Source organism: Lontra canadensis, unplaced genomic scaffold (assembly GCF_010015895.1).
Source record: "Lontra canadensis isolate GAN:19392208 unplaced genomic scaffold, GSC_riverotter_1.0 scaffold14, whole genome shotgun sequence".
Classification (NCBI taxonomy): domain Eukaryota; kingdom Metazoa; phylum Chordata; class Mammalia; order Carnivora; family Mustelidae; genus Lontra; species Lontra canadensis.
In genome coordinates, this window is record NW_022631008.1 from 5,579,427 (window position 1) to 5,607,323 (window position 27,897).

General features: G+C 36.1%; 1 protein-coding gene across 2 annotated transcripts in view; it reads left to right on the forward strand.

Annotated features, from left to right (window-relative positions):
- ZNF292 (zinc finger protein 292) overlaps nt 1–27,897 on the forward strand; it is a 91,270-nt gene that overhangs the window by 22,893 nt on the left and 40,480 nt on the right. The window contains exons 2-4 of one of the 2 annotated variants that reach the window (XM_032858070.1): nt 24,501–24,655; nt 25,039–25,117; nt 27,351–27,486. In XM_032858070.1, the coding sequence (XP_032713961.1) occupies nt 24,501–24,655; nt 25,039–25,117; nt 27,351–27,486 (370 nt within the window). Of the gene's footprint in view, nt 1–24,500; nt 24,656–25,038; nt 25,118–25,710; nt 25,791–27,350; nt 27,487–27,897 lie in introns of those variants that run through there. The other variant, XM_032858071.1, reaches the window with a different exon arrangement.

Genomic DNA, 27,897 nt, shown 5'->3' on the forward strand with positions numbered 1-27,897 from the left:
ATTTCTTTGACAGAGACAGATCATAAGTAGGCAGCGAGGCAGGCAGAGAGAGGAGGAAGCAGGCTCCCCACTGAGCAGAGAGCCCGATGCGGGACTCGATCCCAGGACCCTGAGATCATGACCTGAGCCGAAGGCAGAGGCTCCAAACCACTGAGCCACCCAGGCACCCAAAGAAGAAGTCTTTAAAAAGTTTTAATTTTCCATCTCTGAATAGGGGTAATTGAGGGTGCTATAGTAAAAGTAGTTTTCAGATAATTTCTATTTTAGGAGTATTTTTTTTGGTACCTCTGAATTATAGTTAATGTTTTTTTTTTTTTAAGTAATATGATTTTGAACCATTAATAGTTAAGCAGTGTTTAATATATGTTGATTGGTATTTCCTTTTTGATTAGTTTCAAATTCATTCTGTAAATTTGATTACTTATATCAGAAAATTCAGGTAGCCAGGGATCTGTGTCTTAAGTGACACTAATTGTTTAAAATTTTTCAAGTCTGGTTCTGTAGAACAATCCTAAACAAACTATATCCTCACCAAAACTTGGTATTGTCTCTCTTTTTAATTAAAGCCATTCTAGTGGATATGTAGTGGTTTCTTGTGTTTTAATTTGCATTTCCCTGATGACTAATGATACTGAGAATCTTTCGTGTACTTTTTAAGCCATTTTTTTTTTTTTTTTTGCAAACTCTCCATTTACCTTTGCCCATTTTTGTGGGGTCGTTTGTCTTTTTATTTTAGAGTTGTAATAGTTCTTTATGTATTCTAGATACAGGGCCTTTATCAGATAATATCACTTAAAAACATTATCTTCTAGCCTGTGCCTCTTCATTTTTTAATCTTTTTAAGTGAGAAATGCTTTTACCCCCCATTTTTTCAGGTATAATTGATAGATTAAGTTATATATATTTAAGGTATTTATGCAAGATGACATTATGAAATGATTACAGTCAAATTAATTAAAACATTCATCACCTCACAGTTGCCGGTTCTGTGTGTGTGTGTGCATGCGTGTGCATTGAGAACACTTAAGATTTACCCTCTTAACAGATTTGAAGTATACAATACATACTATTATTTTTTTTTTAAGATTTTATTTATTTATTAGACAGAGATCACTAGTAAGCAAAGAGGCAGGCAGAGAGAGGGGAGGAAGCAGGCCCCCTGCTGAGCAGAGAGCCCAGTGTGGGACTCGATCCCAGGATCCTGAGATCACGACCTGAGCTGAAGGCAGAGGCTTAACCCACGGAGCCACCCAGGCACCCCTACAATACATATTGTTATATAGTTACTCTAGTTACCATGCTAAACATTAGATCCCCAGAATCTGCTCATCTTATAACTGAATTTCTTAATTTCCCTCACTACCACCCCCCGGTCACTGCCAGCCACCACTCTGTAGTCTCTCTTTCTGTGAGTTTGACTTTTTTTTTTTTAAAGATTCTCTTTATGAGTGACATCATACAGTATTTGACTTTCTGTGTTTGGTTTTATTTCACTTATGATATTCTCTAGGTTCATATATATTGTAGCAAATAGCAGGATTTTCTTTTCTTTAAATGGCTGAATAATACTCTGTAGTGAATATATACCACATTTTCTTTGTTCATTTGTCAGCAGCTAGGTTATTTCCATATATTGGCTGTTGTGAGTAATTCAGCGAATACGGAAATACAGATACCTCTTTGAGATACTGATTTTATTTCCTTCAGGTACATACCCAGAGGTGGGATTGCTAGATCATATGATAGCCCCATTTTTAATTTTCTGAGAAACCCCTTGTTTTCCATGATGGCTGTACCAGTTTACATTCCCACCAGCAGTGTATGGATTCCTTTTTCTCCACACCATGGTCAGCACTTATATCTTATCTTTCTGATACTAGGTATGAGGTGGCATCTCATTGTGGTTTTGATTTGCACTCTCTGATTGGTGATATTGAGCATGTTTTCCTATACCTGTTGGCCATTTGTATGTGTCCTTTGGAAAAACGTCTCCAGGTCCTTTATCCGTTTTTTAATTGGATTTTTGTTGTTGTTAGCAAGCTGTATGGGTTCCTTATATATTTCAGATATATATATATACATATATATATATATTTATTTCAGTTATCAACCCTCTTATCAGATACATGATTTGTGAATATTTTCTCTCATTTCATGTTTCCTTTTAATTTTGTTGTTTCCTTTCCTGTACAGAGCTTTTTGGTTTGCTGTCCCCCTTGTCTGTTTTTGCTTTTGTTGCCTGTGGTTTTGGTGTCATAGCCAAAAAAATCATTGCTAAGACCAGTGTCAGGGAGTTTCTTGTTTTTAATGTTTTCTTCTAGGAATTCTGTGGTTTCAGGTCTTACTTATATTTACGTCCTCAATATACTTCAGGTTATTGTGAGTGGTATGAGATAGGAGTCCAGTTCATTCTTTTGTATAACCAGTGTCAAGGAGTTTTTTGTTTTTAATGTTTTCTTTTAGGAATTTTATGGCTTCAGGTCTTATTTACATTTATGTCTTCAATATATTTCAGGTTATTGTGGGTGGTATGAGATAGGAGTTCAACTTCATTTTTTTCTATGTGAATATTCAGTTTTCTCAAGACCATTTTTTGAAGAGACAATTTAATGAAGAGACCATTTATTTAAGAGTCTTTCCCCATTGTCTGTTCTTGGCACCTTTGTCAAAAGATTAGTTCACCAAACCACTCCCTCCAAAAAAACAAAACCCCAAAAGATTAGTTGACCATATATGTATGGGTTTATTTCAACACTCTGTATTACATTCCATTGATCTCTATGTCTGTTTTCATGCCACTGTCAAACTGTTTTGATTAGTCTAGCTTCATAATATAGTCTAGTTTCATAATATAGTTTGGAAACCAGGAAATGTTGATGGCATCCATCTTTGTTCCATCTCAAGATTGTTTTGGTAATTTGGGGTCTTTTGTGGTTGCATACAAATTGTTCTTTCTCTGTGGCAAATGTCATTGGAATTTTGATAGGATTGCATTAAATATGTGGATTGCTTTGGTTGTTTACAGACATTTTAACAATATTCTTCTCATCCATGTGCATGGACTATCTTTTCCACTTACAGGTTTCTCCCACTATCCAAAGTAGAGCATTCTTATAAAACTTTTCAGAAGCCAAAATTGTGTAAATCAATGAAGCAATTACCATTTCATAAAAGCAAAAATCTTCAGATTTCTTTTAGTTAGTGAAAACAGATACTAATGTAGGTCTTTAGCAAAAGCCCAAGTGGCATAAAGCAAACTTTCAGATAGCAGGGGAAAACTACATTTTTTGCGTTTCTTTAATTGATGTCTTAAGTTTTCAGGGTAGTCATCTCCTTGGTTAAATTTATTCCTAAGTATTTTACTGTTTTTGGTGCTATTGTCAGTGGGATTGTTTTCTTAATTTCTTTTTCAGATAATGTTACTAGTGTATAGAAATGCAACTGATTTTTGTATTTTAGTTTCACACCTTGCAACTTTACCAAATTTGTGTCTTTTCATTTTTTAATGGTTTTTTGAAGTGCAAAATTTTTAATCTTGATAAAATCCCATCAACTTTCTTTATTTTTTATTAAAAAAATTTTTTTTTAAGATTTTATTTAGTTATTTATTTGACAGACAGAGATCACAAGTAGGCAGAGAGGCAGGCAGAGAGAGAGAGAGAGGAGGAAGCAGGCTCCCCGCTGAGCACAGAGCCCGATGTGGAGCTTGATCCCAGGACCCTGGGATCATGACCTGAGCCGAAGGCAGAGGCTTTAACCCACTGAGCCACCCAGGCGCCCTAATCAACTTTCTTTTTTTAGATCACACTTTTACCCTTGTATCTATGAACTCTTTTCCTAACCCATTGTCACTAAGATTTTATCCTACGTTTTCTTCTAGGAGTTTTATAGGTTTGGCTCTTCATTTAAGTATAGTCCATTTTGAGTTAATCTTTATATGTGACGTAAATGTCTCATTTCCCTTTTATGCATTCAAATATCCAGTTGTCCTAGTACCATTTGTTACGTTGAGAATGGATCACATCCCCTCATAGTTCAGCTTATGTTGATTAACATTTTTCCTGGGAAGAAGTAACTTTTTATTTAATTTGTTTTTAATCAAAGCTCATTGTGGATCATTGAATATAATATAAATGATTAAAAGTTCTAGAAATGAAAGAAATTGGGCATCTTTTAAGCTGGGCTTCCTGCCGTTGTATTTCATGTTCTAAGGTAAGTATACTAGTCCATTTGGGCTGCTGTAACAAAAATACCATAAACTGGGTAGCTCAGAGAGAACAGAAATTGATTTCTCACAGTTCAGGAGGCTGGAGAGTCCAGGATCAAGGCACTGGCAGATCCAGTATCTGGTTAGAGCCTTCTTTGCAGTTCATAGACTGCTCACACCTTCTTGCTGTGTCTCACATGGTGGGAAGGGCAAAGGAATTCTCTTGAACCTCTTTTATAAGGCATATTCCCATTCATGAGGGCTCTACCTTCAGGAGACCTAATCAGTTCTCAGAGGCCCCGCCTCCTAATACCATCTTCTTAGGGGTTAGTATTTCAGCATATGAATTTTGAGATACACGTGTATTCAGTCCATAACAGTGGGGATATCATATATGTGGCAATTGACCCATGATAGGCATACCCAGTAGACTCTGGTACCTTTTCTGGCTGAGCCCAGCAAGTTCAGATTGAAACTCATGCTGTTGTTATTTATGGTATCTTGACTCTGCTGCTTTGAATAGGGTTATATGTAAGTGGGTTTGTAGGTTCCTGGACATAGTTAAATTCTGTGTAGAGAATTTCTTTCCCCCACTCTGCAGGATTTTGGACCACCCATGTGACATTTGCTGCATGTTGAAATAAAGTCATCCCTCTTGACTTTAGCCTTGTGCTTCCCTTCCCTACGACTGAGTATTGGAATCATGATAAAAGGTACAGGTCTGCCAGACATATGCTGTCATGGTTCTTGGAAAATAAATACAAAGTTAGAAATGTTGTGGAGATTAAACTCTGTGGTTGGAGTTGTCCTTTTTAGGGTGCCCTATGTATAGGAATAATTACATAGCATTATGAGAATTAGTTCATTGAATGGGATCTAGAAACATTCCTTCTCTAGGTTATGTAGTAGCATTTTTTAATCACTACTTCCATTACATCAAGTTTTATAGGAAGTTAGTTACTTGTGAGCATTGTGAATAGTTTCATATCAAACTGGTTAATATTGATCCAATATTGACACCTTCTACACCAAGAAACTAATCTGGTTGCATATATAAGCCTTGCTTTTTGCAGAGGATATACTCTACAAGAACTGGGCCATGTCAGGGTAGGGAATAGGAAATTGGGGATCATGATGTTCATGCTACCAAAGTGCTGTGAAGAAAGTAGGCCTTGGAGTCTGAGAAATTCTGGAGAGTGAGTATTTGTAGCATCTATACTGAAGAATTTTTTTGATTGAAAGTTGTCAGGAGTTCCGTTTTTGAATGATTACCTCACTCCCTAGAATGAGTTTATGAGAGTGTGAATTATATCATTGAAAATGGATTTTCTTTGTCTTAGTAAAACCTTTATTAAAGTGTCACAGGTTATTCAAGATTCTATAGTCTTAAATCATGGATTGCAGTGTAATATGGATTGATACGGAACTCAATGCCAGTGTAGTCTTTTTCTGTACTTTGAAAAAAATACTTGAAGGCCAGAAGAAGAAAAATATTTTGATTTGATTTTAAAAGGGGATGAACCATGGTCTAATGGAGCCAGTTCTGCTGGTATGAGACTTCTGCCTTGGCTGCTGTGGACAGTTTCTTCAGGCCACCAGTTCAACAATTAGCCTTTGTAAATTGAAACTTTTTTTTTTTAACTTTATCCAATAAAAATATCAGTGGCAACTTTTCTTCGAGAGCAAGAGAGAGAGAAAGGGATTGTGGTGCTCTTCAGGTTAATTTCAGCCTTTCTGGAGCCTGAAGAGTTCCTCACTGCTGTGAGGGAATCAGCACTGTGCCTGGTTGCTGCAGATGATGGACAGGGTGAAAACATCTTCAGAGCTGATTCTGAGGATGGTGTTAAGAAGAAAGGGTACTCAGCTACTGTGTATCTTCCCCATACCTGAATGGTTTTAGGGACCTAGGATACTGGTTTTAATAATAAAGACTATAACTTTATTATAACTTTATTTTAGAACAGCCAGATGGGAAAGATGCACAGGGCAAGGTAGGCAGAAAGAGCACAAACGTTCTACGACCTCTCCAGGGATGTCACTCTCCCAATATCTTCTTGTGTTTATCCTGGAAGCTGCCGTAATGGATTTTCTTTGAAAATGCTCAAGTGCTAAAATAGTGGCCATTTGCCAAGGATAGTAGACTAAGATGTGAGACAAAAAGTATCAGGACCAGAATAATGTAGAAGTAAGATGATAAAATGATTTTGGATTTCATTTTAAGTAAGAGACTCTCCTGAATTCTTAATGTTTAGGAAAAGGTGTATGAAAGTAGCATACTCAGAAGAAAATGTGGTGGAAAGTCAAACCTGAGATAAAGAGGCAGACTTGGGAGTTGGAAGTGATGTTGATGAACATCAGTTCTTTAAGTGAGACTTCTGACAAGCTTGGTAGTTGGAATTCTCTTGGACATCCTATGTATGAATTGTCTCCCATAATGACATTTTTCTTTTTCCTCTTCAGTTCTTTATTACTTTCATTTCTTTTTTGAATTGCACTAATTAGTCTTAGGTGTTGAATAGAAGCAGTGGTAGCAGGCATTTTTGTTTTGTTTCTGACTTTAAAGGGAAATGATTTTAACATTTCACTTTCACCAGTTCTACTCAGAGGTACCTTCTTACCCCAGAGTCTACCTGGGATTTTAGTTGACCACAATTTTATCTTAATACTGGATTAACTATTTAGCTAATTGTTATCCTTGGCCCATTTCAGTTGGATTGTGTGTTTCTTTTTTCTTTCCCTCTTTCTTTTTTTACTGATTTGTAAGTTATTTTTCTATTATGAAGATATGAATAAGCATTCTTTGGGAATATGGATTGCAAATATTTCCTCCCAGTTCATGGCTTTTCGTTTGATTTTTTTTGTGGGGTTTTGATGGACAGAAGTTTTAAGTTCTAATGTTGCTTCAGTTGTCATTGTCTTGCTTTATGATTTTGTTTTTTGTATCTTATTTAAGAAGCCCTTCACTTTCCCTTGAGATATTCTCCTCTTATGTTTTCTTCTTAAAATTTTCAGATACTGCTTTTCACATTTTTGTATTTAATCCATATGGGTTGTAATTTGGCTGTATGCTGGGAATAGTTGTAATTTTTTCCCCTATATAACTGGTTGTTTCATCATTATTTAAGGAATAGTCTGTACTTTACTCACTGATTTCTTAATGGCACATCTTTTATGTATTAAGCTCCTATGTATACCTAGTAGTGCTGTTTTAAAGCTCTGATTTTTGGGACACCTGGGTGTCTCAGTGGGTTAGGCGGCTGCCTTCAGCTCAGGTCCAGCATCAGGCTCCTTGCTCAGTGGGGAGCCACTTTCTCCCTCTGCCTGCCGCTCCCCTTGTGTGTGCTCTTTCTCTAACAAAAAAATAGATAAATATTTAAAAAAAAAAAAAACAACTCTGATTCTCTTCTGTCATCTATACCTGTACCAATAACACATTCTCTTAGTTTTTCTTTAGGATAAGTTTTGCTATCTCATTAGGGCAAATACTGCCACCTTACTTTTCAAACAAAATTGGTTTGTCCTTTTTTATGAATTTTTCCAAGTTATATGAAAAATCCTATGGGGGAATTTCATTGACATTGCTTTGATTTTATATATTAAATTTGGGTCACATTGCCATCTTTATTAATTTTATCTTACTACATCGTGAGGTTATTTCTATTTATTCAGGCCTTCTTTTATGTCTTTAAGTGAAGTTTCATATTTTTTTCCTGACAGGATCTTAAAAATGTTTTGTTAAATTTATCTTAGATATTTTCATGGGTTTAGTTATTTCAAGTGGTGTTTTTTAACAATTATATTTTCTACTTATTTACTTTGGAATTTATTTTTTGCATTGGCTTGATAACCCTGCAGCTATATTGAATTCCCTTCAACTTCTTATGTATATATTGTCTGCAGTAATGACATTTAAATTTCATATATATATATACACATACATATACATATATATATATATATATATACATATACATATATATATATTTGTTTCTTAGAGCACATGAGTGCACACCAGCAGGAAGAGGGGCAGAGGGAGAGAGGAAGAAAGAATCTTAAGCAGGCTCCCTGTCCAGTGAGGAGCCCAAAGCAGGCCTCTGTCTCAGGACTGGAGATCGTGACCTGAGTCAGTCACTTAACTGAGCCACCCAGGCACCCTGATAAATGATGCTACCCCCCCCAGCCTTTATTACTTAAACTTTTTTTTCTAACTACACTGATTAGCCCTACAGTGTTGAATAGAAGCAGTGATAGCAGGCATATTTTATTTGGTTTCTGAGTTTAAAGGGAAATATTTTAACATTTCACCATAAGTATGAGATTTGCTCTGGGTTTTACTGAATACCCTCAATTATGTTGAGGAGCTTTCCTTTTATTCATTGTTGAAAAGAAGATTTTGGTTTTTTTCTTTACCTTGGATGGTTTGCATTTTTCCATGTTCTTTTTTTTTTTTTTTAAAGATTTTATTTATTTATTTGACAGAGATCACAAGCAGGCAGAGAGGCAGGCAGAGAGTGAGGAGGAAGCAGGCTCCCTGCTGAGCAGAGATTCCCGCTGCTGGGCTCAATCCCAGGACCCTGGGATCATGACCTGAGCCGAAGGCAGAGGCTTTAACCCACTGAGCCACCCAGGCGCCCCTCCATGTTCTTTTTTGAGTAATTACTGAAATAATCATATAGGTCCCCTTTAGATTTATTATTATGGTAAATTTGTAAACATATTTTTCTAATTTTAAACTGTCCTTGTATTGCTAGGATAAATCCTACTGGATCCAGAATACATTTTAAAAAATACATTGTAGCCATTCTTTCCTTCCCAAATAACTCAGTCCTTATCTTTAATCCATTACATAGGGTGAAATAGGTAATCTGGGGATGGGAGCAGGGGTGCTGTATTGACCCAGAGTGAGTGTCAAAGCCCAGATCAGGCAAAGAAGGTATCTGCACAGAATAGCAGCTCAGTGGGGCAGGAATCAAGCCCAGTTAGGATGACGAATGCTCCATAGGGAGGTGGCTTACATGGCTGTGTGTGGCGATTTAGAGCCCAAGAGTGATGAGTAGAGAACATCCATGAAGAGGAAGGGGAGCAGCCTGAGGTGGAGCCTCACAGCCCGACCAGAGGGGAGGGGGGCATTTCTGTCAGAGCCTAAGCAGAGGGGGAAGGGTGGTCCGGGGTGTGTGTGTGGAAGAGACAGCCAATTCCAGCATGCTAAGTCAGAACCCAAAAGAGGGCAGACCCAACTTTAATCAAGTGATCAAAGGGAATGTCATAATGGGACAGATTGAAATCAGATACCACTCAATACAGTGAGATACAGTGAGAAGAAATCACTATCACTTCAGTGGTATTCCTGCCAAAATGCATAACATGAATATAATTACAGGAAAGTACCAAACTTAAATTAAGGGACATTCTACAAAACAACTGGCCTGTCATTTTTGATAGTGTAAGGGTCCTAAATAAGTCTTAGAGACTGAAAGGACATGATAGCTAAATACATTGCATGGTTTCAGACGTTTTACTTTTCTCTACAAGGAATGATTGGGATAATTGGCACACTTGAATTGTGTTTGAAAACTAAATGGCATTAACTTATCAATATTTATTTCCTGATTTTCATGGAGGTCCTTGTTTGTAGGAAATACATGCATGTATTTAAAGGCAGTGGGGCATCAGGTGGGAATTAACTTCCAAATGGTTCAGGAAAAAATTTTCTCTCTACTGTATTGCCAGCTTTTCTGTAGCTGTGATTGTTTCAAAATATTTTTTTAAATTTTTAAATGTTTATTATAGGATTTGATTTAGTAATATTTGGGATTAAAAAAAAAGTTTGTATTTATTTATTTGATGGAAGGAGAGAGTTGAAGCAGGGGGAGCGGCAGGCAGAGGCAGAGGGACAGGGAGAAGCAGGCTCCAGTGTGGGGCTCAATCCCACAGCTCAAACTCAGGACCCTGAGGTCATTTCCTGAGCCAAAGACAGACGCTTAACTGACTGAGTCACCCAGGCCCCCAATATTTAGGATTTTAAAATCTCTGTTTATAAGTGAGATTGGCCTGAGATTTTCCTTTTTCATACTACATATGCTCAGTTTTCTTCAAGTTTATAATAGCCTCAGACCATGAATTGGGAGAGTTTTCTTTCCCTCCATATTCTCGTTCTTTTTTTCCAAAAGTTTCTATACTAAAGAGATTATCTGTTTTCTGACAAATTGTTTGCTGGATTTTCCTGTAAAAATCATTTGGTGATTTTTTTTTTTTTTAATTGGATTCAGGTTCTTTAGTAAGTAAAGGACTTGAGTGGGTAAAGGACTCTTTCTTTCTACTTCTTTTTGAGTTAGTTTTAGAAACTTTTTCTGAAATACTTCCCATTCAGATTTTTAAGCCTTTTCATTAAAAATCAATTAAATAGTTAAACAAAGATTTTTAAGCATTTCAAATAAGGAGTAACATTATTTAATGTATTAACTTAAGAATTAAAAAATTGTAATGCTTCAGTAGTGGTGGTCTCTTTCTCATTCCTTTTCTGTGTATTTGTGCTTTTCTATTTTTTTCTTTCTTTCTTTTTTTTTTTTTTTTTTTGATAAATTTTGTCACAAGATTTCTTATTTTTTAATATTTTCAAATGACCAGTGTTTGGATTTGTTGATCCTTTCTCTTGTATCTTTATTTTCTATTTCATTTATTTCTTAACACTTTTTTTACTTTTAAAAAAAATTCTTGTACTTTGAGTTTATTCTGTTTATTGTCTAAGTTAAGTTGGCTTAAGTTGTCTGCTAAGTTGTTTTCACAAAATTCTGCATAATAACCACAAAAGTCTTAGTGATATGTAACACTCAGCATGTATTGCTCACTTGTCCCAGGTCAGAAGATGATTGGCTAGGCAGTCTGCTTGTCTTGGCTAGAGTCGTGCATAGATAAGACGCTGACTGGATGTTGACTGACACAGGTTGGCCTCAGCCAGAGCAACCAGACGACATCTGCTTCACATCCTCCTGATTAGGGTAATCTGGATATATCTTCTCATGTTGAAAGTAGAAGCAAAAAACAGGACAAGAGCTTTAAACTTAGAGCTGGCCTACTATTACTCCTGCCCCATTCTTTTGGTTAAAACAAGCTGCAAAGGACAGGAATATATTCTCTACCAGTATGGGAAGTATTCCAGAGTCACGTCAAAAAGAGCCTGGAATGCAGGGAGTGGAGAATTCAATCTGCCACTCTTGCCATCGCCAATGTTTTGCTTTTCCAAACTTTTTGTTACAGAAGAATTACAGAATAGTACAATGGACACCTTTCACAAGATCTGCTAGTTGTTAACATTTGCTGTGTTTGCTTGTCTCACACTTTATTTTCTCTTTTTCCTGGATTTTTTAAGTTAGTAGGCATCATGACATCGTCCCCCTTACATTTTTATATCCTAACGCCAAAGACAGTCATCACACTCGGGAAACTTAATATTAACACATTAATATTATCTAATTACAGTGTATTTTTAGACTTCTGTATTTGTCCCAATATCCTTTATAAGTGTTTTTCATTGTATCTTTTCTAATGCAGTCAGTTTTGCTTTATCACAACATATGTATTCTTAGAGACCTTATTGTGCAATTGCACAACAAAAATCACGGGGTTTGGGGCATCTGGTGGCTCAGTGGGTTAAGCCTCTGCCTTTGGCTCTGGTGATGATCCCTGGGATGGAGCCCCACATCAGCTGTCTGCTCAGCGGGGCGCCTGCTTCACCTCCCCCTCTGCCTGCCTCTCTGCCTACTTGTGATCCTTCTCTCTGTCAAATAAATAAATAAAATCTTTTTAAAAAAAAAATCACAGGGTTTATGGAGAAAATGTGGTTAGAGGCACAACACTGAAAAGCTTCATGTCTCTCTCTCCTTCCCTTCCTCCCTCCTTTTCCCTCTCTCCCTTCCTTCCTCCCACCCCAACAGACAACCTTATAAAAACAGTAGTACTCTTTTATATCCATTTAGTGGTTAAGACATATGTAAATACTAAAATGAATGTGGTACTTGACTTGAAAAAGACCTGAAGTTTGCTTGTGGAAGTAGGTGTGAGAAGGGATACAGCTTGCAAGTTATTGTGAGGTGGTGGAAGGAGGGTTCTCTGACATTGGTCAGAAAGAGTAATACTGTAGGTGTGTGTAGGTGTGGTACACACCTGGTGAACTAATAGAGATGGTACATGTGTTTAGTTTTATGTATTTTGCATGTTCCAGCACAGCTCAGTTCCTCTGGGTTCAGTTTTCTGCTTTCACCTGATGTTTCTCACCAAAAAAAAAAAAATAATAATAATAATAAATAAATAAATCACACATAAGCAAGTTGGAAATTCTTGTCTTGCTCATACTGTGTTGAAAAAAATGTGTGGTTTTTGTTTTTTTTTTAAGAAAAAACTGTAGAAGAATTTCGAGATAAACATTTGCATCTATAAATTTCCCTTTTTAGATTGCTTTAGCTGCATCCTACAAATTTTGATATATTGTGTTTTTGCTGTAGTTCAAGTCTAAGTATTATTCTTTGTTTTCTATTATGATATCTTCAGCCATGATTTAGAAGTACATTTAAAGATTTTTCAAGTTTGTAGTTTTCCTTACAGGAATATTCTTTTGGTAATAGTTTCTAACTTTATTTCACTGTGTTCAATGAATGAAATATATGACATGAATTGTTTGTGGGTATTTTTTCTTTCTTTCTTTTTTCTTTTTTTTTTTCCTTCGGTGACCAGTTTGTGGTTAGTTTTCGTAAATGTTTTATTTGTGTTTGTAAAGAATGTTCATTCTCTAATTGTTTACCATTTTCTGAAGACTTTTTGCTTTATCTGAATTTTATATATATATATATATATACACACACACACACACACACACACACACACACATATATATATGTATATGTTTTGCTAATTGAATTCAATCTCTTCTCTCAGTTGTGTAAATCTCCTCTCAGTTTATTCAGGTACATCAGGTTCCTCTTGAAGAAACTTCTCCTGGAGCCATCTGTTAGGTTGCAGTTACTCTTTGGGCCTGTTACACAGCTTTCTTCTTGGAGCTTCATTCCCTCTCTTTTTGTTAGCTTCCCTTTTCTTGGATATCACTGTCATTTCTTTTTTGCTTTATTCTCATTTTGGCAAAATTCTCCCCTCGGTAGCATCCTGAAAAAATGTATTTAGAAGGTGAAATTTTTGAGAACTTGCATGTCTGAAAATGAGTTTGCTGTCTTAATATTATGATAGTTGGATGGAAATAATTTATACAACGCTTCATTTTCCTTTGGCTCCATTCCTGCTGTTGAGAAGTCTTTTTTCCTTTGAGCTTATTTTGATCCTCCTTGTCCTTGAGCTCTGAAATTTTATGAAAAAGTGCCTTGTGTAGGTCTCCTTTCAGCAATTACGATGGGCATCGGTGGGTCTTTCCATTAAAATTCATGTCCTTAGGTTGTTGGAAATTCACTTGAATTAATTCTTTGATTTCCATTTCTCTGTTTTGACTTTCTGGAATTCCTGTTGTTAATTATGGGACCTCAGGCACTGGTCCCCAGATTTCCTTATCTTTTCTCTCCTATCCCTTTTATTGTACTTGCTGGGGACCTTTCCTCATCTTATCTAATAGTTCTTTGAGGATTCCATTTCTGCTATTTTTAATTAAATTTTTTTTTCTAATATGACACTGTGTTTTGTTCATAGGTCTGATGTATTCTCTTAACCTTTGAGGACGTTTTTGGATTTTGTCTTCTCCCATAGTCTCATAGTCCCTGCTTACTCCAGGTTTCTTTCTTGTTTGTTTGTTTGTTTGTTTTGTTTTGATTTTGAGTTTGTGTGTGTGTGGTTTTTGTTTTTGTTTTTTTACCATTTGTTTTGATCTCACTATTAGATGCTTCTTATCAGTGTCTAGGTGGTCCTTGCCTGTGCATATCTAAAGGTATACTACTGAAAAAGTGATTCAGAGCTCCAAGCCCCTGAATGGGGTTTGCTGTGGTCTTCACCTAAAGGGAAGCTAGCTAGTCGTCTGCCCCCGCCTACCCCGAAAAGCCTGACAGAATCTCTGGGTCTTTTCTCTTGAGTTCCAAGAAGAGGACTCCACTAAAGCCTCTGGAGGTTCTGACAATGATTTTGGGAAGAGGGCTTGAGAAAGGGAGCTGCCTCTGTAGTTAGTCTGTGTGTAAAGTTGACTTAATGTTTTGTTATAAAAGTAAGATAACTCTCCTCGATTGTGTATGGACACCTTTTTTTTAAAAAAAGGGGTTGGGGGAGGTAGAAAGAAAGAAGACTTCTCTACAGAATAGCTTCTGCTGGCTATAGAGAGGGTAGTTCCTAGCTTGGGTCACCTAACTGTGGAGAGCGACTAAGAAAGAAATCAGAGAGGCCTAACTGCTTAAATAGACTTTCAACCAATCCTCTTCCTAGACCCACCTTCACCCCCATTTCTAGAGGTACCTGGTGCTCCCAATTCTTGAACCCTTTGGTGTTCCTGCAGTTAGCGATTTATATACTTAGGAGTCACTTTTCTTAAAGTGCCATTCTTCCACTCTTCCATATGCTTTTTAGTGTTTAAAATTTTATTTCTCTTTCCTCCATTTCTATTTTCTTGGTTTATGTGGGCTTATAATACTTAATTTTAATTTAATTTAATTAATTTGACAGAGAGAGGGAGCACAAGCAGGAGGAGCGGCAGAGGAAGAGGGAGAAGCAGACTTCCCACTGAGCAGGGACCCCAACACAGGGCTCCATCCTAGGACGCTGGAATCATCACCTGAGCCAAAGGCAGACACTTAACCAACTGAGCTGCCTAGGTGCCCCTGGTTTATGCTACTTTGGTGAAGTTTGGAGAGAGCAGGGTACAAAAATGTGTGTAACCAGTCAATCATTTTTACACAAAACCTTAAAATAAATTTTAATAACTTTGAAATTTAAAGAGCATTACACACCAAGTGCTCAGGGCGTCCAAAAAGTCAAAACTGTAAGATGTTATTTGCCTTCTTTCACTTGTGTACAGTGGAGTCTTCCATAGGTTACATGATGTGTGATATTGCAACAGATTACATGCAGAAATAGGCGAGTCGTGCTTTTTTCTAAGTCAAACACTGAAGAAATTTGAAAAAATGTAAAATAATGGCATTCATTTTACTAATTTTTTGGAAAAGTTTTTCTCTAAAAATATCTTATTTGTAGTAACATGATAGGTTTATTTTTTTTAAAGATCTATTCAAAAATACATAGTTTAAAAATCTTAGTTTTTATTTCTCATATGGTGAATATTGGTAGTTGTAACCCACATAAAAAACAGTCACTGGTATCCTCAGTAATTTTTTTTTTTAAGATTTTATTTATTTATTTGACACAGAGAGAGATCACTAGTAGGCCGAGAGGCAGGCAGAGAGAGTGGAGGAAGCAGACTTCCCACTGAGTAGAGAGCCCGATGCAGGGCTCGATCCCAGGACCCTGGGATCATGACCTGAGCCGAAGGCAGAGGCTTAAACCACTGAGGCACTGAGGCGCCCCTCCTCAGTAATTTTTAAGAGAATAAAGAGTCATGAGGTCAAAACTTCTGAGAGCTTCTGCTCTAGACTATCCTAGATATAAATTGGAACAGAACATGAGTATAATGATACAAACATAACCAACACTGCACTAGTCTCAGCTTTACATAGGACAGTAATGTGGTTTAGTCCTCATGCTCATTAAATTTAACACTCCTGTGGTTTTATTCAAAATTCTTTTCTTTTCTTACCTAATAACCCTTAGAGGAACAAAAGGAAGCTGCTGGAAGTTAATTTATACTGTCTTTCTCCTTAGAGTATTCATGTGCCAGTCTCTGCTGACTTAGATAATGAGAAATAAGTTTAAGACCCAAAATGTTAAAGTGTGCATTATTATTCCCAAGGGGTGAAACTTGGCTCTTAAAGAGAAAAACTTAGAATTATAATAGTTTGTGGCCCATAAAGAGGTATACAATACATCTGGGTATTAAAATTTCATTGGAGATGGGGGATGGTTAGGGGAAAAAAGTCAAAGTTTCCTTAGGAAAAAGAGGTTGGAAAACAGTGCATTAGAGATCCTATTAGAACATGATCTGTTAACCTTTCTCTCAGTTACGTTTTTTTCTCTTCTCTAGGCTTGTTCCATAATGCCAAAGAGTAGATGCTGTAACTACAAATACCTTGTAGGGGTGCAGTAGGTCCCTTAAAGAGGGAGACAACTAGGTAAAGCTAGTAGCAACCAGAGAGTTTATGCCAAAGGACCTTGGCTCATCCCTCAGCTCCAGCCAGTTGTTGTCATAGTGGAATATATGCCCAAAGTTGCCAAAATTCCTAAATTTTTTAAAAGAAAAGCCAGAAAATCCAAATTTTATGGAGAACTTATTTTTAGAGGCTCCTGGGTAGCTCATTCGGTTAAGTGTCCAACTTTTGATTTCAGCTCATGTCATAATCTCAGGTTCTGACATTGAACCCACCTTTGGCTCCACACTGGGCATGGAGCCTGCTTAAGATTCTATCTTTCCCTCTCCCTCTGCCCCTTCCCCCTTTGAAAAACTTATTTTTAAATATCAGAAGCTAATTTAAATAATTTTAAAATAATACAGCATTCAGAACCTCTATGAACCCCTGGTTTAGGACACTCCCACACACACCACAGTAAGTATAGTCTCTTCCGCTGTGATAGAATGTTCTCCAAAATACGACTCTCCTACAGCATCCTGAACTCTAAGTCCCTGCTTGAATAACTGTGGTAGATCCTCTTGTCCCAGGAGGCTAACCTGTCCCTATTTTGGTTAACTCTGATTGTTTGATGGCTCTGCCTCAGACGAAGCAGAAATATATCTTCTTCAAACTTTAACCTAGTGGTCCTGCTTTGTTTTGTGAGATGACACAGAATAAAATTTACTCTTCTCTTACATGACAGGTCTTCAGATTTGTGAATTTGAAAATAAAAAATTTCTTCAGAAATGTAGAGCATAAAACTTAAACTCTAAAATCAAGTTTGTTAGGGTTTGGATCTCTTCTCTGCCTCTTAACTAGCTCTGTAGTGTTGGAGCTTGTTACTTTAATCTTTTTGTACCCCAGTTGGTCCAGTTCAGTATAGTACTGTAATTTTATCTAATTGCTAATAGGTAGGTATTACATGCAAAGCTCTCAGAACAATGCCTAGCCTATAGTAAATACTCATTAAATGTTACTATCCCGATTAAGCGTCCTTAGTTCCATCAGTCATTCTTCATATAACAGTTTTATATTTTCTTGCCATACTTTACTCATTAATGGAAGCAGTCTGGTGCCTTACAAGAAACTTTACTTTCCCAAACTGTTACCTTCTATACTATCCCCTCACATTTCTCTCAAAACCAGATCACAGTGACTTTTATCTTTGTTTATATGTATATACATATATAAATACACATACATATATGCACACATAAACATTCACCTCTTCATTCTTGAGGGTATGAGGACATAAAAACCATTAGACAGCCAAACTATAAGACTGGTTTCTCCCTCACTTTCCTAATAGAACTCTGATTTTATGCACAGTTTCCTTCTTCTACACAGTTTTATGCTTCAGAGAATCAGGGCCTATCTCCAGCCTTGGATAGTGGGTTCTCCTTGGTTTAAAAGTCAACCAGGGGGTTCCATGATGTCTGGGTAATTTTTGACATAGGTGTGTGATGCAGTTGTGGCCATTGAGATCTGAGGAGAAATCGGGATGGAAATTGGGTTTGGGGTTTCTGAGAAAGGAATCCTTGTTCCTAAATGAGATGTGCATGAAGAGAGAGTCTCATCTTTCTGGTTACTGCTGAGACTGGATAAGAAACCTGTTTCACTGTCTTAAGGCCTGGGAATTGGGTAGGGGTACCACCTGAGGATAGCAGAGTGAAGACATAGGTGGGTTCTTGATATAGGTGGGTTCTCGAAGACATTGTTTTTATTTGTTCATACTTTTTTTCTTTCGAGTTTCTGCTTAAATTCCAATTAGTTAATATACTGTGTAATATTAGTTTCAGGTATATGCCTTAGTGAATCATTGCTTACATCATCACCCAGTGCTCATTACAATCTTGAAGACTTGAGCTGCTAAACTAACCAGCCCTTCCTCTTAATTTCCTGTTATGTGAAAAACTTTTTTATTATATGCTTCTTTGAGTCTGACCTCCAACTAAAATAAGCTTAATCAATAAAGAGGTTATTTATTTCTAGTATGGCTGGCAAATTGGATAAATAGTACTTCCTCTCGGGGAGCCTGGGTGGCTCAGTGGGTTAAAGCCTCTGCCTTCGGCTCAGGTCATGATCTCAGAGTCCTGGGATCGAGCCCCACATTGGGCTGTCTGCTCAGCAGGGAGCCAGCTTCCTCCTCTCTCTCTGCCTGCCTCTCTGCCTACTTGTAATCTCTGTCTGTCAAATAAATAAATAAAATCTTAAAAAAAAATGGTACTTCATCTCATAGTTATGAGGAATAATTGAATTAATAGAGGTAAAAGGTACTTTGTAGTTACAGAGTAACACCACAGATGTAAAGTTCTCTTATAACAACACAACCAGTATTTGTTTGTAGTGGACAGAATGTTTCACAGAGTGAGGGTGCCTGGCTTTGCAAATTACCAGTTCTTTCAGTAGTGTGCAGGTCACTAGACCCTTTCTTTAATTACTACTCTTAAAACAGAATCAAATGATCTTTAAGGTCTCTTGTAATTCTGTGAAAAGAATAGGAGTCTGATCATTCCGACATTTCCACCTAAAATTCCTTGTATAGATTAATTAAGGCAGTAGATATAAATAAGTAATTTTTTTAATGGAAGAAGCATAATTTATTAACCAATTATGTTGGGGATAGGCCAGTTTCACAGTGGTTCTACTTAGTGTTTGAGAAGCAGTGGAAGCTCTACTATTAAAACACTTATTGACTATAAATACCAACTCTCAAAGCTCTGTACACATAGATATTTGCTTTTTAACCAGCTTTTTAACTTACTTATATGTAATCATTATGAGTATATCATCACGTTTCTCATATTATCTCAATCTGCTGTCATCTTTCTACCCTCTTCCTAGTTACATTATTCCCAGACTATTAAATAGCCACCTGAGTGGTCTCGTTTTCGCCAGAATCTGCTTCCTCTCCCTCTTTCCTCATCAATAAAATGAGGTGAGGAGAGAGTTTTTAAGGTGCCTTTTGGTTCTAACATTCTGTGATTTGTCAGTTGTTTTTCTCATCAATTCAGACTCTGTTAAACCCAAAAGGATTCATCCTTGATTACCTATTAGAGTTAAGTTTAAAAACTTCTTTCATCTGAGGACAGTAGAACTCAGTTCATGAAGGAAAGAAATAATGGATGAGTACCCTTTGCAGAGTTAGACATATCAAGAAATGTAGGTCTTGGGAAAAGTGTAGGTACAGGCATACCTTGGAGATAACTGCAGGTTCAATTCCAGACCACTGCAATAAAGCAAATATCACAATAAAGTGAGTTAGATGAATTTTTTGTTTGCCCACTGCACATAAAATTACACTGCATTGCAGTCTATTAAGTATGCAATAGCACTAAGTCTAAAAAATATGCACTTAATTTTTTAAAAGATTTTATTTGTAAATAAGCTCTACACTTACATGGGGCTTGAATTTACAACCTCCAAGATTAAGAGTTGCATGCTTCACCGGCTAAGCCAGCCAGGTACCGCTGTACTTACCTTAATTTAAAAATACTTTTATTGCTAAAACATATTAACTATCATCTGAGCTTTTACCAAGTCATACTCTTTTTGCACATGGAGGGTCTTGCTTCGATGATAGCTGCTGACTGATCAGGGTGGTAGTTGCTGAAAGTTGCAGTGGCTGTGACATTTTCTTAAAATTAGACAGCACTGAAGTGTGTTTTGATTGACTCTTCTTTTCACCAGTAATTTCTCTGTAGTGTGTGATGCTGTGTGATAGCACTTTGCCCACAGTAGAACTTATTTCAGAATTGGAGTTAGTCCTCTCATTTCCTGCCACTGCTTTATCAACTAAGTTTATGTAATATTCTAAATCCTTTGTTTTCATTTGAACAGTTTTCATAGCATCTTCACCTGGAGTAGATTCCATCTCAAGTAACCACTTTCTTTGCTCATCTCTAAAATGCACCTCCTCATCTGTGTAAATTTTATCATGAGGTTGCAGCAATACATTCACATCTTCAGGCTCCACTTTATTTTTTAAGTTTTTTATTTAATCTCTGCATACCATGTGGGACTCATGCTCTGTACCTCAGCCAAGATCAAAAGTCCCATGCTCTTCTGACTGAGCCAGCCAAGCACCCCTTTAGGCTGCCCTTCTAATTCTAGTTCTCTGGCTGTTTCCACCACATCTGCAGTTACTTCCTCCACTGAAGTCTTGAACCCTTCAAAATCATTCATGAGCATTGGAATCAGCTTCTCCCAAACTCCTTTTAATGTTGATATTTTGACTTCTTCCCATGAATCACAAATGTCCTTAATGGCATCTAGAATGGTGAATCTTTTCCAGAATGTTTTAAACTTACTTTGCTCAGATCCATCAGAAGAATCATTGTTTCGGGCAGTTCTAGGCATATGAAAGTACTTCTTTAATAAGGTTTGAAAGTTGAAATAACTCTTTGATCTATGGACTGCAGAACAGATGTTGTATTAAGTATGAAAACAACATGAATCCTGTATATCTCCATCATAGCTCTTGGGTGACCAGGTGCATTTATCAGTGAGTGGTAATATTTGAACGGAATCTTTATCTTCCGTTCCGTGGGCTTAAAATATTAAATAAACCATGTTGTAAACAGATGGACTCTCCTTCAAGTTTTGTCCCACTTATAGAGCTCAGGCAGAGTAGATTCAGCATAATTCTTAAGAGCCCTAGGGTCTTCAGCATGGGCTTCACTTAAAGTCACTAGATGCATTAGCCCTTGACAGAAGATTTGGCCTTTCCTTTGAAGCTTTGAAACCAGGCATTGACATCTCCTTTCTAAGAAAGTCCTAGGTGGCATCTTTTTGTGATAGAAGGTAGTTTTGTCTACACCCAAAATCTGTTGTTTATTGTAGCCACTTCCATTAATGATCTTAGCTAGATCTTCTAGGTGACTTGCTGCTTCATGTTACACTTTGATGTTACAGAGATGGTTTTTTTCCCCTTAAACCTTAAACCGTTTCTTGAAGCAACCTCTGCTAGCTTCAGACTTTTCTTCTGACAATTACCTCTCTCAGCCTTCATAAATTAAAGAGAGTTAGGGTCTTGCTCTGGATTAGGTTTTGGCTTAAGGGACTCTTGTGGCTGGTGATCTTTTATTCGGACTACTAAAACTTTCTCTATACTAACAATAAGGCTGTTTGATTTTATTAGCATGCGTATGTTCGTGGGAGTAGCACTTTTCCTTCAAGAACTCTAACTTTGCATTCATAACTTGGCTGTTTGGCATAGAAGGCCTAGCTTTCAGCTTGTCTTGGCTGTTGACATGCCTTCCTCATTAAGCGTAGTCATTTCTAGCTTTTGATTTAAAGAAATGTGTGACTCTTGTTTCACTTGAATACTTAGAGAGCTGTTGTGGGGTTAATTGCCCTAATTTCAGTACTGTTAGGTCTCTGGGAATACGGAGGCCCAAGGAAAGGGAGAGAGATTGTCGGTAGAGCAATCAGAACACACGCAACATTTATAGATTAAGTTCACGTCTTAGATGAATGCGGTTTGTGGTGCCCTAAAAACAGTGACAGTAGTAACATCAAAGATCACAGATCACCATAGCAAATATAATTATAATGAAAAAGTTTAAATTATTGTAAGAATTATGAAAATGTGACAGATACAAAGTGAGCAAATAGCTGTTGGAAGAACTATGCTGATAGACTTGCTCAATGCATGGTTGCCAAAAACCTTCAGTTTTTAAAAAAACGCAGCTTTGGGGGCACCTGGGTGGCTCAGTGGGTTAAAGCCGCTGCCTTCGGCTCAGGTCATGATCCCAGGTCCTGGGATCGAGCCCCGCATCGGGCTCTCTGCTCAGCGGGGAGCCTGCTTCCCTTCCTCTCTCTCTCTGCCTGCCTCTCTGCCTACTTGTGATCTCTGTCAAATAAATAAATAAAATCTTAAAAAAAAAACGCAGCTTTGAAGCACAGTGAGGTGAAGTGCAACAAAAGAGGTATTCCTAGATAATGTACTTGTGTGTAGACCTTTTTTTAGGGTTTCTTTTGGTTAGGAGATAAGAAAAGGAAAAAGCTTATAATTTCAAACTCATTTGGAAAGTGGTGTGCTATATTTTGTTTTCTTTTCCAGCTAAAGTTAAAACTCTTTTATGGAAATTGATTCATTACTGCTAGAGGACTAATAGGGGAAACCTAAGCTTTTAATCTTATTCATGTTAGATTAGAAACATTTGCCCGGCATGAAATTTCGTAGGCATGTTTTTCCAGAAAAAAGAAAATAATATTTAATAACTTTGTGTAGAAAGACAGGTGTTAGCTAAAGTAAGAATTGTATGCACAGTTTTAAATTCTGAAATTCTTGAAGATGTGAGGTCATTCTCTGCCACATCACCATAAAATGCCCAAGGAACACATTAAAACCAACTTTAAAAACAGAACATTATACTCTGTTTCATTCGTAGAAATAGAAATATGGTTACAAACAATCCCAAAATGCAGATACTTCCATTCAGTTGGTAGGTTTGGTTTAGATTTTATAAAATTTTTTTTTAAGATTATATTTTTATTAGAGAGTGAGCAAGCATGCATGCATACACGAGCCGGGGGAAGGGCAGGGGGAGAGGGAGAATACATAGGGCTGGATATTTATACAAGTTCTGTTGTGGGATTTTTTTCTTTTTACTGCTAACACGAAATACATGTTCTTTCTCTATACCATTTCTCTAACTCTCCAACACCAAATTAGATATCTTACCATTGAATTCTGACAATTAACTACCTGAACTTACATCAGACCCCCCAGTTTAAAGGCTCAGACCCACAAGACTGCCCTCGCTTTAGACATCAGTGGCAAGTTTGGGTCTCCAGGTTACCTGCATTTCTGTCCAACTTGGAGAGGATCAGGGTCTGTGAATATATGACAGCTCGGAGAGTGAGTTGTTACTGTGTTGCTCTTTAGTTTACCAGATTTCTCCTTTTAGTCCTTCTTTCTTCCTTATTCTCCCTGATCACTTACTGCTGTTAGAGGGACTAGAGAGGACAAGGCAGTGTTTTTTGAGTGTTTGTAAGTTCTTCCTTCCTCCTTCCTAACTTTCTGTCTTCCTTCCCACCTTTCTGCCTATCTACATATTTTTTAAAAGCTGCTTCTGTATGCCAGAGGATGTAAGCCCTCACGGAGTTTTCATGCAAAATACCCTCTTTTCTGGGAAAGGGCACCTGAATTTCCAGATGTGGGGAGATGAGTCTTAAATCTTGAAGTGTGAAGAGAACCAACTATGGCAGTTTTCTATTTTATGAAAACAATTAGTATAATTATAGAACCTTTTAGATAATACTTTTTAGTAATTTGCTATTTTAATAGTTGTAGAGTCTTAAATGTGGGTGTCTTTAAATGCTGCTGCTAGATTTTTCCACCTCTTCTATAGGATAAACAGCAGGGGGGTGGTTGTTTTGTTGTTTTGTTTTCTTACTTTTAGTAATTCTGATAAGGTATATTTGAAATATTTGCTTTACTAAGGGATAAAGAGTTTTTTATTTAAAAAAATAAGCACTTTATTCCAAAAGTTAATCTTATAATTTTTAATATCTTTAATATTGATTTTATGTATGTTGAAGCTCTTCATACGATTTTTTAAATGATAAAGGTTGTCATAAAAATAGTAATATGTTATACTATTATTTTTTTATTAACTGAAAAATTACATGTCTTATGGCTGTATGCAATTTATTTATTTTAGGTGTTGAATTTTATGCTCCTTATATGAAAAATAGAAATGTAAATATTTGAAATTCTTTACTGCTTGCCTTCTGGTGAAGCTTGTCTAGGTATCTTCTTTTTAAAATAACTTCTAAATCTTAGCAGTTTTGAGGTGAAAGGTGGCATTTTGACTAGAGAAGAAAGGAGATAATGCTTGCAGTACTTAACATCCTTCATGAAATGATGCTGTTGTTGGATAATTAACACTAATCTTTTCTCCTACAGAGAGCTGTTGGAAATAAGACTATGGCTTTATTACTTTTAATATTTTAATCAGTGTAAGCTACTTTTTGTTTTTATAAATATGTTATTTTTCAAGATTTCTCAGGGAGGAAAGAAAGTTGATGAACCAGTGTGTATTTTGATTTACATTGAATGCTTTTTATTATTCTTCCCAAAACAGACACTCCTTGAATATGCAGAGAAATGGAAAACTTCAGAAGATCCTTTACCTTTATTGGAGGTATACACAGTGGCTATCCAAAGTTATGTTAAAGCCCGACCTTATCTTACCTCTGAATGTGAAAATGTAGCATTGGTTCTGGAACGCTTGGCATTGTGAGTAGACCTTTGAGTAAATAAAAAATTAGATTTAGCTTTTTTTTTTTTTTTTTTATGAGTTTACTTATTTATTGGACAGAGAGAGACACAGCTAGAGAGGGAATGCAAGCAGGGAGAGTGGGAGAGGGAGGAGCAGGGAGCCTGATGCAGGGCTCCATCTCAGTACCCTGGGATCAGGACCTGTGCCAAAGGCAGATGCTTAACAATTGAGCCACCCAGGCGCCCCTAGATCAAGCTTTTTTGTTTTAATTCTGTATCTCAGGATAGTTTAATTTTAAATAGAATAGTTATGGGGTATCTGCTGATACTAGGATTATTTGTTTTATTTTACTTTGAATTTTAATAAATGTTTGTATCCTTACCAATTTTTTGTTTTTTAGAAGCTGTGTTGAACTTTTACTGTGTCTGCCTGTTGAGTTATCAGATAAACAGTGGGAACAGTTTCAGACACTGGTGCAGGTGAGAATATTTACCTATTAGATTTCATATAGGTATATCATATCCTTTTTCTTTATTAATAAATTATTTGGTTACACTTAAAACCATCTAAGTAATAACAGGCATTATTTGCAGCTCTTATTAACACTAGTGTCATTCATATGCTAGATGTTCAATAAATGTGTGTTAAATGATGATATACATTTAAATAGATTGATTGAATATTGTCACACTGTTCTTTAAGATCAGTTAATTAGCACTTTGCTAGACCAGTAAGGGAAAACAAAAGAAAATGCCCTAATTTGTATTTAGAAACAGTTTTCTTGCCTAACATCTGCAATGTGCCTTAAATGAATTTAATATATCATTTAATCCTTATGAAAACTTTGTGGGGGAAGGTGTATTTTTCCCATTTTAAAGGTGAGGAAACTGAGGCTCATACTTTAAAATATTTATCTACCCAAATTTATACAGCTAATACTACAGAGTAGTTATTTGAATCAAGGTTCTTTTTTTCAAAGTCCATGCTTTTCGCCTATAACTGAAAACACATGCTTTGTCTCTCTTGTTTAGTGCTGTTACTCTACCTTACAGAAGTACTACACAATTTAGTACTTAGTTGTGTTGGAGTATTTTCAAGAATGTTAAATTTTGTTTCAAGCACTAGATTGTGCTGGATATACTATAGCTTCAAGTAAGTTTTGATTAATTGATTAACTAAAAAGAATGATTTTACTAGTTAGTTTCAGAAGGTATTTTTCTCTTTCTCTATCCAGAGTTCATAAAATATGTTTTGGCTTGATTTTTTTTTTTTTTTTTTCTGTAGCAATTAAAGAGAATTAGTTGCAAATTTCAGAAGCATGTGAAATAAACAAACTGTAGTTAGGTAGAGAAGTCAGCTTTTCTGTTTTAATATTAACCATTAAAATCTTCATCAATTGCAAAATTCTGGAAAGGATTTATATCTTAATATCATAGGATTCCACATATTGTCTTACACATAATTAATTGTTGAAATGAAGGTGTCTTGTGTTTGTTACATTGCAACTAACTTTTTGATCACGCAATTTCTACTTCAGAGTATCAGTAACTCATGTCTTAGGTGGTTTTTCCAGCAAGTATTTATTTTTAGGCAAATAATTATTTTAGAACTTTTCATTGTTTGGCATTCTACCTCAGAATTAATTAAGTTGTTTATGTACAAATACAATACTGAATTCCTTATGCTATTTTGTCAGCATATGATAACTTTTAAACTTTCCTTTTTGAAACAGTAGCACTAGTTGATAGTTTTTCATACAGGTTAATGAGAAGGAAATAACTCTTTAAATCCTTATATGGTAGATTTCAGCAATTGTTCGAAGAAACTTTCTTAAAGCACTGGAACTTGTTGCAGTGGGGAGAGTTTATGGTTTTGAGGAATAAACTTTTTGTATAAACATAGCTTGCAGCTTTAAGAGTTTCCATGACACTTTGCTCTCATTTCAGAGCTCCCTTGGGCTTATTTTGTATTTGCTTAACAGCATTTGTTTCTTTTTACCTGTGTTTTACTGTGTTAACTTTCTTTACCCCACTAGAGGATAAGCCCCATAAATGCAGGGACCATTTGCTCTCTTCCCTAGTCCTTTGCCCATAGAAATTCCCAATAAACACTTTCTGAATTGAATAAAAACCATTAGTCTTTCGTGTCTTGAAGAATATGCTAATTGCATGAACACTTGGAAACAACTAGTAATCAAGTTTTAGTGTCAGTTTTAAATAGAATATTGCCAAATCTATATAATGAATAAATGAAAAACCATGCATTTAGTTGTTTTCATAAGTCCCTTTTATTGGAATATGTATGTGTTGTCATTTAGGCCTTGATGCAAATCTAAACTTTATTAATGGTAGGTTTTTTTGGAAAAAGTTTTTTACTAACACAGGATATAAAATGTGTAAGGTCTTTTATACTATGGATATTCTGATAGCTTCCTTCAGAAGTAACTTTGTTCTTGGTTTAGATTTTGGGGGAAAAATAATTTTGACTTATTTCTAGAAATAAATTGTATTTATTTAAAAGTTACAATTGATACAATTCTTGAGATTCATCTTTAAGAATCAGAAGTAAAGGAATTCAGCACTTTGTAATGTGATGTGAAATTTTTAAGATAAAAGTCTGATTTTTCAAAAGTTTAGTATTATATTTAGAGCCTGATAAGCTTGCTTTTAAAAATCTGTTGTAATTCTTTGGATGTTTATTTAATATTTATAGGTAGCTCATGAAAAGCTGATGGAGAATGGCAGCTGTGAATTGCATTTTTTAGCTACTCTAGCTCAAGAGACTGGGGTGTGGAAAAACCCGGTACTGTGCACTATACTTTCCCAGGAACCATTGGATAAGGATAAAGGTAAATTTTCTAGAGAGAGAGAGAGAGAAAAAAAAAAAAAAAAAAAAAGAAGAAGAACCATTAGACTAGAAAAAAATAAATACTTAAAATTGTTTTGATAAATATAATTCATTTTAAGATTTCCCAAAGAAGGACCATTTAATTAAATTTTAGCTGAGGTACTTGAGGCCCTTCACCTTAATTTTATTTGGGGGAAGATGTATTTATAGGATATTACACAGTCTTAGGGTAACAGAAAAACTAAAATTTTTCCCCAACATGTTTTCACATAGAGGAATTCCCTCGGCAATATCCTGACAGGTGGCAATCTAGCTTGTATTTGATAACTTACTTGACAGATGGGGAAGCAGAAGTAGGGTAGTTAAATGATTTTCCTCAAAATAGAGAAAGAAATTAAACCTAGAACTCTCA